Genomic DNA, 16216 nt, shown 5'->3' with positions numbered 1-16216 from the left:
AAACAACAAACAGCTAAGATCTGTAGGACCTGTAAGTCTGGAGAGGCCACAGGTTGCTTGAGTTTGTTAAAGATCATCTTTTCCATACCTGCTCCACTTCTTCGAGTGCCCATTTCTGAGATGTAGCTCCATTCATTCGTACTGGGGTTATAACATTCAACTGTACTAAGACACTGTCGTGATGCTCCATCGTAGCCACCAACAGCATAGAGCATTCCTGAAACAAAGTGAAATGTAGCTAATAGTACATATAGTGGAAAATGCAGGACTAGGATCACATTGGCTGCTGTGGTCATTATAACATTGAATATATAACATTTTGGCCACTTCTTGGTAAAACAGTTGTATTTTGCCCTTACAGATATTTTAATGCCAAGATAAAGTAGTAGTAAATAATAATAAGCATAATAAAAAAAAGTCACAGTAAAATAGTAGAAAAACAGAACAGGGAAGACTGATGGCTCAGCCAATGATGGTCCTGAAAATTCGGTTTTGTGTTACAGTGTGTCTGCTTAGAGATGTTTTGTATGACTAGTATCAAGGGTGCCAGATCACCGGCCGATAATCGGGATACATACAGTCAGTATATCTACATTGGAATCCGGAATGCAGGTGCTCCGACAGGGGGGATCCTGACTGACAGGGGCTATTCTCCCTTGTGGGGTCCATGACCCCCATAGATGGAGAATAGTACCTATAGCTAACGAAGCGAGCCACCGAACCCGCAAGGGGCTTCTTTACACTCGCCCCCCTGTTGGAGCACCGGCAGTCGGGATACTGATTGTCGGCCAGTCATACAGGTTGAGTATCCCGTATCCAAAATGCTCGGGACCAGGAGAATTTTGGATAACGGATTATTCCGTATTTCGGAATATTTTAATATTTCAATGATGTATTTTGAAGTATCTTGCATTTATGCTGTATAAACACATAATATACACACAAATATATTTTATTACCACATAAAATACACACAAACATATTTTAATTGTTCAAAAAACAAGGTTTCAAAACGTGAAACAAAATGTGTGTACTATCTCAGCACTGAATTTGAATGCCAAGCAATCATTGTCTTGCACATATATAGTGCCAGTTACATATCATGTCCCCAGTGATGCTGTTACATATGTCCCCAGTGAGTTTTTAGCAAAAAAAAAATTTTTTTTCACTTTCTGGAATGTCCGTATTTCGGAATAATTCGGATAACGGATATTCGGATACGGGATACTCGACCTGTACCACAACCTAGTATAATATCCCACATACAAGTTTACTTTTCTACATGTGCAATACTATCATATTAGCCAACAAAGATAAATACTTTTAAATGTAAGCTAACCTCCAACAACTCCGACTCCAACACTGCTCCTCCTAGTGTTCATTGGCGCCACATGAAACCACTCATTAGCTTTCACATTATATGCTTCCACTGTTGCCAAGCCTGCAAAAACAGTACAAAATAAACCTGGTTACTGTAGATTTGTTTTGTACTCACATATAATCTGTAGTTTTGACAAGGGCCAGATTCTTCCACTCTAGGAGCTGGCATGCAAAACTAGTGTCCGTGTGTGGCCCTGTATTTCCTAGTCTGCAGCCTCCAGCTTCTCAGCATTACACTGTGTACTTGTATGACTGCACTTGCACACAAACATTGTCAGGGACAACATATAAATACTGTAGTCTTTTGCAGAAGGCCAGCAGTGATAAGTGTTGGTTTGTGTCTTGTCTGCAGGACTACACTGATCCTACTAGCTGTGGATAAATAATTAATAAAACTGTCCATTTTTTTTGGTAGAACTGCCTCTATCGACACTTCTTATCTGAACTGCACATACCAATGGGGCTTACACATAAGCGATCTCACTAGAAGAAAATGCCCTGACATTGCTCTGTGTGTAGGGGCATAGCGATAGCGATGTGTGGCCTGCGCGTGGCTATCACACATCGATTAATATCCAGCATGCTGTATAAACCTATAAACGCCAGTGTTAGGGCCAGTGTTCTCACCAGAGATTATCGACGACGGAGTGGACGTCTTTCCATAGCGTTCTGCTCTGGAAAGTTGTCCACCCCTGAAAAAAAAAATCGCTAATATTGGCAAAAATTGCTCAGTGTGTATGGACTGAGTGATTTTCACCATCATCCCTGCCCATATACGCTGGGCAAAATCACACAGTGTGTATGGACTTTAACTTTTAATTTATGATCTTCCGACAATGCAGCAAATATGAATGGACCCAGGGATAGCAAAAGGCCCAGTTATAGCATAAACTTTGTCTGACAATGGCATGAACCTTTTTATGACAATGAAGGCGCAGAGACACTCCCCCCCCCCCCCCCCCCCCCCCCCCCTTCAAGTTGTGCTGCCACTATAACACCACACTATAGCAATGGAAAAAAATATCAATGACAATATACATTAAGAAATAAAAAAAGAAAAATGTATGTGCGACCAATTTTCTGATGATGTTGGCAGATAATGTGGAAACATTTTGCTAATGTTCATTTGGTAGGTAGCCGTATACATGGGTATATACCGTGTTTCCCCGATAATAAGCCCTACCCCGACACTGGACACTGGTTCAAAATAAGCCCTACCCCGAAAATAAGCCCTATCAAAATTTTCTCTTAGCCGAGTGTGCGCACTAACTTCTATGACCCCATCTCCATCCCCGCTAACCCCCTTCACTGCAGCCTTGCTTGTACAGTACTGTACTGTACTGTAGAAGCCTTTGAAGTCCCCGGTCCCAGGAATGCACCGCACCCTGCACATGTCACCCCGCACATCACACGGCTTCTGTACACGGCGGGAGCAGCGGCGCAGACACAAAACGAGAAGAAGAACTGGAAAGTGCTGTGAGGAGCAGGACTGGGGGCATGGTGCTATAAAAGGAGGAACGGGGCTGTGAAAGTAGGACTGGGAGCATGGTACTTTAAAAGGAGGAATGGGGGCTCTGAAATGAGGACTGGGGGCATGGTACTTTAATAGAAGGAATGGGGGCTGTGAAGGCAGGAATGGGGGCATGGTTGATTAGAATAAGCCCTACCCCGAAAATAAGCCCTATGGTGTTTTTTGATGAAAAAAATAAAATAAGACAGTGTCTTATTATCGGGGAAACACGGTATAACAAATAAAGCAGGTGTGTGGATACTGCATCAAAATACTGTAGGAAGACACTGATGTCAGAATGAGACCAGCCTGAAATGTGCCGAATGTGAGCAGTGAAAAAAAGTGTTAAGTGTTAATCGCTTTCCTTATACAAATCTATGTCTGCATTTAAAGTTCTAGCCAAGCACTAATTATTGTCAGCCTGAACTGGTGTAAACATCATCTGCTACTCCTGCTAAATTGTACATGAATAAAAATAAAGTGCAGCATCTTTTCATGGAATATCTGGTTTTGGAAACAACATTTTGATTTAGCACTAAAAAGATGCATTATTATGTACATTCTTGCAGAGAATTGGGGTCCCCTGAGGGCAGACTGCAAGCTTAAATGTTTTGATCAAAATCCCAAGTTTTTGTTAGAATACAGATTTGCAGTATAATATTGCTAGTGTCGTAACAAAAGTCTTTCTATTACATTGGAACACCCAGATCAGTTTATACTCAGCCATATATGAAAAATACAAGGTCTTGCAGGGCTAATGTAAGTGCGTATCTGTACACACTTTCATAATGGCACAAAACAGGTACAGTACATGATACCACTCAGCTGGAGGAAGCAACAATTGCACTGCACAGCCTTTTCTGATAACCGTGTACAGTTGGATTATATTGGTGGTTTAGAAGATCAATATAAACACTATGATCATATTAGAAACATGATGCTTTCTATTTCTTCTGTCATGTGGTGTACACACAGTGCGATGTTGCTTATGTTTCAATCTCCATTCGCATTATTTGGAGTATATAGTACAGATCTTTACTATATAGTCTTGCCTGCACATTATACAGTATTTTACTGTTCAATTTACACTAAACAGGATTGATTCGGTTTCCAATGAGGCTGAAACCATTCAATTTGATTTTGACTATATAGTCAAAATCAAAACACAAGAACTCACCGTGTGTACACCCCATTAGTTTTGTTTGTCAGGAAAATGTGGAGATATTTACAAATAACAACCTTCTAATGAGGAATCAGAGAAATATTTACCTGTACTACCATCAAAACCTCCAACAGCATACAGAAGCCCATTCAGTACTGCAGCCCCCAAAGTACTTCTCCTGTCCTGCATGTTCGCCACACTCGTCCATTGGTCCTTCACTGGGTCATATGAATCTACTGTACGTACTCTGAGCGAACCATTAAATCCGCCAACAGCAAAGACATGTCCATTCATGTAAACCACACCTAAATAGACATTAGTCATATCATTTTCATAAAAATTACATTTGAATTTAATAAGTAACAAAGTGGAAATATGCAGTCTATATATTATAGATTAGACCCATCTAAATCAAATGTCTTATTTGTTTAACTTAATTTGCTTTGTTTATTAAATACAACAATCAATGTTTCATTGCCCCTTCTTCAATGCTTCCTAAGTGCAGCAGTAAAGGAGCCCATACACGCTCCGTTGTGTACGGTTCCGTTCTGTACTATGCGATGCACGCTCCCGCGCATCACATAGTACGGTACAAAAAGTATGTGCTGCACATACTTTTTGTACTAGCTACACATCATATCGGATCGCAGTGCATGCACAAGGCATGCGATCCGATATGATGTGTACTATTTAAGTCCCAAACGGATCTGTTAAACGGACCGTGTATGGGCACCTTTAGTGTGATCTCTCACCACTGCAAATCATACCATACCGTATATCCATCTCCTCCAGAATCTATTATAAAATGACCTACTCTCACCTGCAAAGCTCTCAAAATCAGGCATCCTAAACCAATCATGCTCAAATCCTCTTCTATCTACTTCTGACCAATGCTTAGCCTTTGCCTCCAAGTTAATTGTAGAGTTCTGAAAAGTTTGACTATCAATATTCTTACTGCATAAAGTATGTACATGCATTCTTCTTTCACCTGCATGGTACTATAAGTCTCAGCATGGTAGCACCTCTCATGTTTAAAACTAGGGTGTGCAGTCCACACAAACCCAATTTACACATCACACCTTCTTCTACCTATACAACTCACGTTGGTATCACCCACACTTAACCAATTCCTATTGTATACTAATTACACTGGTACACATTAGCACTTTCCCTACTTTCACTTGTACCCGTCTCACATGTGTCCTACTGCATTACACATACATACTATTAATTCTGCTACACCCTCACACCTACATGGTTTCCACCTATACCCCACACACGCCTACCCAACTCCCAGCTATACCACTCACACTAGTACACCATAACATCTACCCTAATTTCATCCAAACTACTCACACTAGTGCACACTTCACACCTAACCAGCTCCCACTGGTATACCTCTAACACATACCCTACTTATTCTGGTACAACTACAAATCTTGTCTACCTCAATTTATACTTATCCCACTGGTAAAGCGGGATATCTACACTGCTCCCATTGGAAAGCCTCACATCCAACCCAACTCAACTGCCCACACTGGTGTACTCACACACTCCTACCATTCTCATACTGGCAACCCCTTACACCCATATATATTCAGTGGCATGTGGTGGGGTGAGGCAGGTGAGGCACAGCCTTTCCTGTCATAGTAACGTATATGCCGGAGTTTCAAATTTATAAAGTATGTCAAAAATACAAAGAATATATATATATATATATATATATATATATATATAAAAATCTTATTTTTATTATTCTAATAATTTTTATAGTCAAAACTCTGGAGTAAAAAGTCTATGGCAGGTGAGGCAGTGCCTCACCTGGCTACCTTTTCTGCACCTCATCAAAACTCAGCGAATCTCCAGTAGTGTATACTGCTGCACATGTGTATAATGCTGGCATGTACCCCATGGCTCATATATTGTGTGCATATCTGGCTCCGGTACTTACCAGGGACTCCTCAACCATATACCTCACCACACGTCCCTGTATATACTGCTCACACTTCTACGGGGTTGCTCTATCACTACTCACACTGAAAACCTTAACACCTACCCTACTGACATTGATACACCCCCCTATACTAATCACACTGGTACACTTACCCTATTCACACTTGTACCCAACACACACCTACCTCCCATTAATACCCTATAATTTATTTTCTACTGCCACCTTTAAGACTTAAAATGGTACACTCTGACAACTATGCCACTCCCATAATTACTACTATAGTATGCCCTCGCAGCTACCCTACTCCCAACATTTATGGTACAACTCACAATGGGATGAATTCACAGCTACACAACTGTCCTAGAGTCATAGTTGCTCCTTTTGTTTCAGCTCTGCCCTTTTTCCATGAATATGGCCCTCCCTACTGCATATTCCGGTCTGAATTTGGTTTGATATGTAGTGTATGCCCGTCTTTCCCCACTATGTCACACTGCACAACACTACACTTACTACAGTAAGCAATGTATCATTATACGATATGCAGGATACCGATATCGTTAACCAAATATGGTGAACATTGCACAGTGTGTATGCTCCATATCGGTAACAAAGCACGCTCAAGTGCATCACTAACACGACACCCCTTGGTCATCTGTGTATGTAGCTGACTTTGACAACATTCTCAACAACTGCATTCATACTGGGGGGTCCAGGTGTCATTATGGAACAATATCGGTAACTGATATCATTCAGTGTATATGAGCTGTATACTGTAGCTCGCCTGCAGCACGGCTGATATACAGATGTGTCCACATACATCTTGGCACAATTTGGCGCACCTTGGACTCTGCAAGTCACGCTTTGTGATTTTTCAAAAAATTTGCTTCTCTAATCTATTACTTTATACAAATTCTACAGCTGCAAAAAAATGTTAGAATCCATCTACTGTACTTGCTACATTTGAAAAAAACAGCTAAGGCGTGTTTTACATGTTGTGACAAATTGAGAAAAAAAGCCAAGATGTATGTGGACACATCTGTAGTTAATATCTACAGTGCTGGGAATGGCCAAGTGTGTGTACCCAGCATTAGAAATCAAGGACAATAACAAGAGGAATTAAAAAAATATAGATTTATGATGCATTGAGGTGCACAATGTGAACAAACCTGATCTGCATCTTCTTGATGGTAATTCAGCCACTTGGTGCCACTGTTCCTCTTTGAAATCGTAGCACTCCACACTGCGGATGGCCTTAGGAGCCTGACCTCCAACCACAACCATTAACTATGGAGAAAGAATGTGATGCAATTACTCAGGCTGCTTACCATACAAACTAACTGTGCCATCAGTGACTGTATACACAACACTGCTTTTACACTCAAATAATATGTACACATTGATATTCATATTCGTATATGCTTTCATTTACAGTATATCTGTATATAACAGTGTGCACAAACGCCTTAATCTATAGATATGACCACATTCAGTCTATTTCGTGTTACAGAACGACTAGGCCGCAACGACTCTGAGGATATCCACATACAATAGTACTGACTACATTAGTATTCCGCCTAGGACAGACACTGATCTTGCTGACTGAGAGTCCGATATTTAGTTGATCATAACCTGTAAGTGTAACTGATGCTATTGTCGCCCATGAGGAAGTATTGGGGGGATTCAGCTTCAGACAAGGAAAATCGATATTCGGCGACTTTCGCTGTTCTGTGCATGTGCACATGTGGCAGCGCGCATGCGCAAAGGCTTAAACTGCAGTCGCATTTTCGAAAATCCAATCTTACTGTAGTTTAAGAAAGCGGGAACGGCAACGCAGCATTAGGTGGGCACAGACCTGACAATGAAGGTGTGTCCAGACGATTTCCAGGGATTTTCCCGCGGATACGTATCATCTCACTCTGCCACTGAGAGCCAAACATGGTGGCCATGCGCCTACCTTAGCAACTAGGCTGTGCAGGCAGGGGGCTGCAATAGTTATGCAAGTAAATCGCATTTCTGCGATGCGACTGGAAATATTCTGTTATCGCATCACGTTAAGGGACCTAGCTTGCTGAGCGGCCTTGCCCTGTACTGGGCGGCCACCAGCATGTTGAAGCAACCAGCTGCTGTTAGGCAATTTTTTTCAAAACTGCATCTGAACCTGAATCAGGCCCATAGTCACTGACTAATACCACTCCACTCATAAAATCTAACTAAAGGAAAAAATAAATGAAATAATTTAATATTTAATGAAATGTAGCGTAAACTGTTCTGCAAATTAAATATTACAAATTATAACTTACAAAGTGTATTTTGACAATAGGTCTCCTTTGAGCTAGTAACAATCTCTTCTACCATGCATCTAATCCAGGGCGTTTTCAGAGGTGATCGCGGATGTGCGAATTCGCAATCTGTTTGATTATCCAATGACTAGGCATGTGTATGGATCGTACCGCATATGCACGAGCAAAAATAGTACAAAAATAGCAAAAATCTAAATGGCGGTCCCCTCGAAATTTGACATTTAGTCTCTGTTTCGAGTGATAAACCGTTTCTGGGAGTGTCAGAATAACCGCATGTGTGTCCAGGCTTTTAAAGGGAGTGTGTGTGATGTCCGTGCCAGCCTTGATAAGCCGGTCTCTGTCGCGGAAGGGTCAGACTTACATTTGCACAGACTGGAAAAATCATTTGATGGTAAACATATATGCACATGGCGGGTTTTCTTTCTGTCTGGGTGGCAGCTAACCACTCACAGTCATCTACAGATTTGCAAAGTGCAATCAGGTCTCATACACTACGGATATTCATCATTTTCCCACACTCGCACGGTAAAACCCTTTATTTTGCAGGCACTTTAAAATTGCTCTTAAATGATAGAATTACTGTGTTATAAAGAGAAAGTCATGGGTTTTAAATACTGTAACCTTTCACAAAGCATCCGGGAAGGTGGCATTTATATTTTATACAAGAAAACGCCTGAACTTTCCTTTTGCTTTGTATTCTGCTTCCGTTACCATAGGGCTAGCTATACCAGGATCCGGACTATGGGTCAACATGCATGAACTTGGCAGTCAAGATAGATCAATAGATGACCTGCAGTAGGTTGACATGGACAGTAGTTCGACACAAGCAAAAAGTTGACCTGGTCATAGTCAATACATGAAAAGGTTGTCGAGAGGTTTTCACGATTGTCTTAATTTTTTGAATTTATTCATACCTTCCCATCCATGTGGACCACAATTAGGAATGGTAAAGAGCAGAGTGAAGGGGCAGCAGAGCGAGGCACCCAGGCCAAAGAACGTTGAGCAAAGAAGGTCATGCGTGGTTACGGGTACAGTAATCGGTGGTCCACGTACTTCAATCTACAAATGGACATCAAAAAAGTGAAAAACTCATGATAACCTTTCATGTGTCGACCATTTCCATGTGGACCCTGTTCCAATGTCAATCATGTGCATGTCGACCATAGGATCCACACCCGGCTATACGAGCAGTGATGGATAACTATCCTGAAATGTATTATGAGATATCAGCAGTAAAAGCGGTCACACAATTAGTGATATATATATATATATATATATATATATATATATATATATATATATAAACACAATACAGCTCCCCTATTTTCCAGTATTTTCTGCAGTTCTGAGCTGTTCTCTTTACTGGCACTTACCAGTCATGTTAGGTAACAGCATTCATTATCCAGTACAGATCTTTATATCATACGTAATGACTGCTGCTTGTAATGCAGCGCTCAGATCTGTGCCAAACCAATAAATAAACCCAGACCACATTTCCTCCCAGAGGTATTTTGAGTATAAAAAAACCCAAACAATAAATGAAGAGCTGGACTGAAGTTCTGTGTCTTGTGCTTACAGCGTAAGTAACATTATCCGAGCCCATGCATGTCCAGGTCAACCATGGCAAATGCAGGGCAGAGGGCAAACATCTCAACAAATGCCACAAATATGTAGAACAGAAAGAATGGTAGGTAGCATGTGGCAGGGTGGACTGTTTCTTTTAGGGGAAACTTATGCTGGCCATACACTTAACCAACTTTCATCAACTAGAATGAAAATCTGGTACTGTATGGGGGCAAACGATAATCAGCTACTGTGAATAAAATAGTGTGCTAAGTTTAGCGAGGCACTGTGCCATGCGATGGCCCGTGGTGCACTTTGACGTTGTCCATGTTCACATTCGGGACAAAAAAACGTGAAAAATTCATGTTGATGTTTTGACTGTTGACCTTGCGGACTTAATGCTTGTGTCAACCTTCGCCATTTCAACGTACTTCAGGTGTCGACCTTCAGAGGTTGAGCCAATGACCCATATCACTATATATTGTGAGTGGAAATGTGATAGCCTAGACTAAACGGTGTGCAGAATCCTTCTGGATCATAATTTCTCAAAATGATACAGACTAACCTAACAATGGCCAGCATTTGACAGCGATAATATGTTACTCAATAATTGTCAAAACGAGTAACATATTAGAACAACAGGTTTTCTTAGAAACATAGAATTTGAAGGCAAATAAGAACCACTTGGGCCCATCTAGTCTGCCCTTTTTGTTTTTGTTTCCTTGAGTGGAAATAAAAAGCAGACAAAACAGGTGATGGCTACAGGAACAATTAGTCTGATAAAGGTATTAATAGTTTTAATAGAAGCCTAAATATAGGAAACTAGTAAGGCTGCTCGAAGCAAAAGCCTCGAAAGCTAGTCTGCTACCTTCTGTGTTTGTGCATGTGTGAGAAAGCCAGCAAAGTTTTGGAGACTTGCGGACACTAAACCCATACTTTTTTCACACTACAGCTATAATACAGGATATTGACGATTTTTAAGCGTGTCATCCCGGTTCTAGGTGCAGTGTGACAGCTCCATAGTCAAAATACCGGGTCAAAAACCCGGTATTTGAACCTATCAAAAAGAAGGATCCTATGTGGTTCAAAGGCGATTCATTTTGCAGTGTGAAAGACCTAGACCCAGTATTTTGAACACATGACTGTGCCAAAGAAGTTGATAGGCTGTCTTCCTGCCTGATGACCCAATCCTGAATCCGGAAACAAGAGAAATAGCATATGAAGTAGTGGAGAAGCATTGCTGGCATATTTCTACACTACAGAACATACAGTTATGGCAACCTGGACTGATGATGAGTGGAGGAAGTTGCTTAGAATAAGAGGGGAGGCGGAAATGACCAGGCAAATCACTGCCACTAATGTATTCTCTAATATATAAAAACATTTGGAATTGGTACAGTACATAAACATCAACATACAGGGTTATTTTTAGCTATAATACAAATAAGTGAGCCATAAAAGTCCATTACAAATGATATTACACTGTTTTCTATAGATGAACCAGGTTCCGTGTGAAAGGCGTCGACCCAGTAATAAACCGGTCCACCATGCAATATAGAACGGGTTTAGCTTGCTCAGATCATTTCGGAATTTTTTTCAAATACCGAGTCAGAGCAGGGTTTGCAATGTGAAAGCAGTATCAGGGGTGATGAAGAAAGTATGAAAAATGCAGAGGGGTGCTAATCATGGGCTACATTATACATTGTGCTGAAGCTATATGTAGGAAGTCATGTAGGAAATCACTCTTAGAGCCCCCATACACTAGTAAGATTTGGGCCGATTTCACCTCATCCCGAAGGATCGGGATGAGAAATCAGCCTAATGGTGTGTACAAACGGTAGGATATGCCGTGCTATGCGAGTCCTGATGCAAGTCCCGATGCGATCAGATCGCATCGGGACTAGCATCGCACGGCATGCATGCAGTGGCACAATTTTGACTATATAGTGCAGATCTGCACTATATAGTCAAGGTAGCCAAGACTATCTGCCTTGCGAAACGTGAACGCGCATCGGGATCGCAAGCAGATCGCAAGGGTTAAAACCCTTGCGATCTGCATGCGATGCCGACACGATGTTGACTATATCGTCAACCTCGGGAGGCATATTGTACCGTGTGTGCACACTATTAATCAGATGTGTGTGACATCCCGTCCGACCAGATTCCCAGTCCTGTGCGCATTAGGTCTTACACTACAGATGGAACTTGCTGCAGGTTCAATCTATTGGATCCATCAACAGCACATCGCGGGTGCTTTTCAGCACCCACAATGTATTGGTGAAGCACCGCTGGCACAAACCCATGTGCAGGGGCAGACAGCGCCAGGTGCCACAGGGAGGCAGCGGCGGGGTCCGGGCAGCGACAGGGAACTGGTAGCAGAAGGTGCCAGGTGGCAAGTGGAGAGAATTTTCAGCAGCCGGCCAGTCTTTTGAAAATATTTTTTTTTAAATTCTGCTGCCGCTTCCCATCCTGCACCCGCCGCTGCCTGCCCCGCAAATCACTGCTGCCTGTCACTCCTGAAGCTCCCCAGGAGTTTACATGCAAGAAATCGAATGCGATTTCTTGCATGTAAAAAATGGCACATCAAGTGCCAAATAGTAAGTGAGCATCCCTGGGAGCTGCTGCGGGAGCTCATGGGCAATTGGTCCGACTTGTCCTTAGGACAAGTAGGACTAGTGTATGGGGGCCTTTAGATGGGAGAGACTGTATCTTCCAATTGACTCCACCATCACAGACTCTCTGTTGCGTGGTTGGGTCAGGGCAGCACACACTATTATATGCTCAGCCATATACTGCAGCCCCACCTGCTCTAGACTCTAATCCTGATGGGGGTGGTGAGGAGAAATAAAAAGTACTAGCCTGCCATCTGTTATCTGGTGGCCGCAGAGGAGATTTACTGCTGAATCTGGCACTAAAAGTTTGGTTGCCTGCACACATTTCCTAGTCCACCATGGTGATCAGGCGGCCTGGTTTTGTCCAACCCTGCAAATAGGTATATAGAAAACAGCTTTATTTACACACACAGCAGGAAAATAGCAACAATGACTTCAAATCACCTTGGTACCAATTAGGGGATATAAATACGGGTGTGGATCAGTTGGTCACCAGCAAGTTGTTAGACAGTCATTAGGTCTACACCATAGGTCGACATGAGTCTAGGTCATCATGGGTTAGTTCATCAGGGTCATTAGGTCGACAGCGTCATTAGGCCAAGATGGGGTTTTTCACTGTTTTTTTTACCCGAATGTCAACACAGCCGGCATGGACACAGTTTAAAGTGCACTCGTCATGCTTCAGGCTCGATGCTTCGGGCTCTGTGTTTTTATTTATTTTTTATTCTGCCACTGCACCATAGTGGATGGTAGTGCATGAAATACCGCCTGTTGGCACACGTCTGCTCAAAAACAGTGAAAACCCCCCATGTCGACCTTATGACCCTGTTGACCTTCCTGCATGTCGACCTAGACACATGTAGACCTAATGACTGTAACAACTTGCTGGTGACCCAATGACCGTATCCCTATAAATACATTGACGTGGATTTATACTCTCAGTAATTTACATTGTAGTTATCTAGTTCCAATCTAGCTACAATATGTACTCAAAACAGATTTTAAAAAGTTTTTAGCCATCAGGGGTAGTCTACGAAGGAGCACCCATGCTGCCAATTCACACAAATATCGTAAAAATGAGCAAGCTGGCTGCTAATGGGGTCAATTTACTAAAGCTTCTAAAAATGAAGAGGTGAAGTTGTCCATAGCAACCAGATTCTGTCTACCATTTTCTAGATTGAAAGGACTACAACGGTGGTCACCATCCTTATTTGGGGTGTGAGCTACTCGAGAAAATGAAACCACTTGAAGAGCTACTAAAAATGTTTTTTTTTGAAAAATCTGCTAATTTCTCATGTGGTCCCCGTACCTGTCTGTCCGACTTCCAACGGATCCCTTCTCCATCTTGGAGTGACTCCCAACTATCTTCCCACTTATCTCTGTGTGATTGTCAGTGGTTCTGCTGTCTCCCACCAGTGGCTGCCGGTGGTTTGCATTTTCATGGGTCCCCGGAGCAGCCTCCAGTCTGCTATGGGACAATGACACTGATCCCTCTGCAGCTGCCAGTGGCTTCCGGGTTCTCGCTTCCTGCATACCCTCCAACATGTCCCATTCCATTAGGTACAAAATGCTCTGTGCCTGGACTTCCCTGGTAATGTATGATAGCAATCACCTGTGGTGAGCTAGTTTATTGATGAGAAAGGTGTTTCACCACAGGTGACGGCAATCATACATTACCAGGGAAGTCCAGAAACAGAGCATTGTGTACCGAATGGAATGGGTCATGTTAGAGGGTATGTTCCTGCCTCGCGGTGACTCCCGGAGTCAGGTCCTGATTTCAGGCACTTAATCACAGCTGACAACAGTACTGCAGCTAGGCGAGTTAACCAAACTATGATGGTGAGCTGTTGGTAGCTTGCGAGCTACAGGATGGAGACCACTGGTCTACAGAGTGTCTAGGTAGTCAATAGATCCACAAAAAGATCAACATGCAATATGTTGACACATGAAAAAGGCAGAAATGAAATAGGTCAACAGGATTAAAAGGTCAACACGAGCAAAAGGTCGACATGAAAAATGACAACCCATTGGCAGTTGTAGTCCACGTGGATGGCGAAGCACAAAAAATTCCTAAAAATTAAGAAAAAATAAGGTCAACCTTTTTAGGTGTCGACCATTTTTATGTCGAACTTTTACTTGAGTCAACCTTTGGTCAATGTTGACCTTTTGGTGTTGACCTATTGACTGTAGACCGCAGGTTCTCAAACTCTGTCTTCAGGACTCCACACAGTGCATGTTTTGCAGATCTTCTCATAGAATCAAGTGCAATAATTAGCACCACCTGTGGATATTTTAAAATGTGTCAGTGAGTAATTAGTGCACTTGTCGGGTGACCTGGAAAAAATTAACTGCGTGGGTTCCTGGGGCCGAGTTTTAGAACCACTGCTGTAGACACAGTTCACATTTTCCAGGTCACCTGGCAGGTGCATTCATTACTCACTGACATTTGAAAAGATCCACAGGTGGTACTTCACTTGCGATTCTGTGAAGAAACCTGCAAAACATATACTGTGTGGGATCCTGAGGATCAAGTTTGAGAACCACTGCTGCAGACCTTTTAACCCAGTAAATTTAACCCATAGTCTCCGTATACGTCCTGCTGAACTCTGCAGATGGAAAACAAATGCACTTATTTACAAATGCAGATTCTTATCCATTGTTAAAGAATAACTTTTACAATCATTAAAAATTGCTGCAGTGAATAAAACTAAATTCTGTAAGAAACCTGAAATAGTCTAATAGAATGCTACTGAAAATAGTTAAGGAAAAACCATTTCACCTACAGTATACTGCAGCAAGTTTGTCCAAAATCCATGGTTAATAAAGAAAAAAAAAATGCAGCTAACAAGAAAAAAGTTGCTGACAGCTAGTGAAGGTGATATACTCAGCTCATTCACATCTGTCCTGGCCAGGAAACATATGCTGGGGAAGGGACAGAGTAATTTTTCCCATTTCATATGGTGCGAACATTACACGATGGCAAGCACAGTAGTAAGATAGAGGTCTTCAAACAAGGAAAGGAAAGAGATGGATGTAATATCAAACCTGACTAGCTTCTTTCTTTTTTTTTTTTTTAAGTAGAGTAAAAAAAAAAACTTGCATAACTAAACCCAGCTCTCCCATTACTGACTCTGGCTCATATAAGCAATAACACAATGAAGTTTTGCAATCAATAAAAAGTAACAACAAGTTCTGGAAAGGGAAGCTTTATCCAGAAAATGCCTAAAATCCCTCCCTGCACATAGCTGTCAGACAGCCCCAAGGCCTATTACAACAGCCTCCTATTGCACCTTTTGCAAATATATTAGTCTTATACATTACAAACATGTACATTGTTACATAACATGTCCCGAGTAGTGCCAGTTACATATCACGTCCCCAGTAGTGCCAGTTACAGATCACGTCCCCAGTAGTGCCAGTTACAGATCACGTCCCCAGTAGTGCCAGTTACAGATCACGTCCCCAGTAGTGCCAGTTACAGATCACGTCCCCAGTAGTGCCAGTTACAGATCACGTCCCCAGTAGTGCCAGTTACAGATCACGTCCCCAGTAGTGCCAGTTACAGATCACGTCCCCAGTAGTGCCAGTTACAGATCACGTCCCCAGTAGTGCCAGTTACAGATCACGTCCCCAGTAGTGCCAGTTACAGATCATGTCCCCAGTAGTGCCAGTTACATAACACGTCCCCAGTAGTGCCAGTTACATAACACGTCCCCAGTAGTGCCAGTTACATAA

At 42.1% G+C, this 16216-nt stretch overlaps 1 protein-coding gene across 1 annotated transcript in view; it reads right to left on the bottom strand.

Moving 5' to 3' along the window:
- The window catches only part of KLHL2 (kelch like family member 2), a 94401-nt gene that overhangs the window by 9541 nt on the left and 68644 nt on the right, over positions 1 to 16216 (bottom strand). The window contains exons 9-12 of the mRNA XM_083172895.1: positions 7173 to 7290; positions 4160 to 4357; positions 1340 to 1441; positions 89 to 217 (exon numbers count right to left, since the gene is read on the bottom strand). Coding sequence (XP_083029021.1) covers positions 89 to 217; positions 1340 to 1441; positions 4160 to 4357; positions 7173 to 7290 — 547 coding nt within the window. The remainder of the gene's footprint in view (positions 1 to 88; positions 218 to 1339; positions 1442 to 4159; positions 4358 to 7172; positions 7291 to 16216) is intronic.

The sequence above is a fragment of the Crinia signifera genome, chromosome 1, assembly GCF_055691185.1.
Source record: "Crinia signifera chromosome 1, ASM5569118v1, whole genome shotgun sequence".
NCBI classification, from domain to species: domain Eukaryota; kingdom Metazoa; phylum Chordata; class Amphibia; order Anura; family Myobatrachidae; genus Crinia; species Crinia signifera.
Note: the sequence above shows the minus strand (reverse complement) of the source record. Positions and strands in the feature narration are given on the sequence as shown.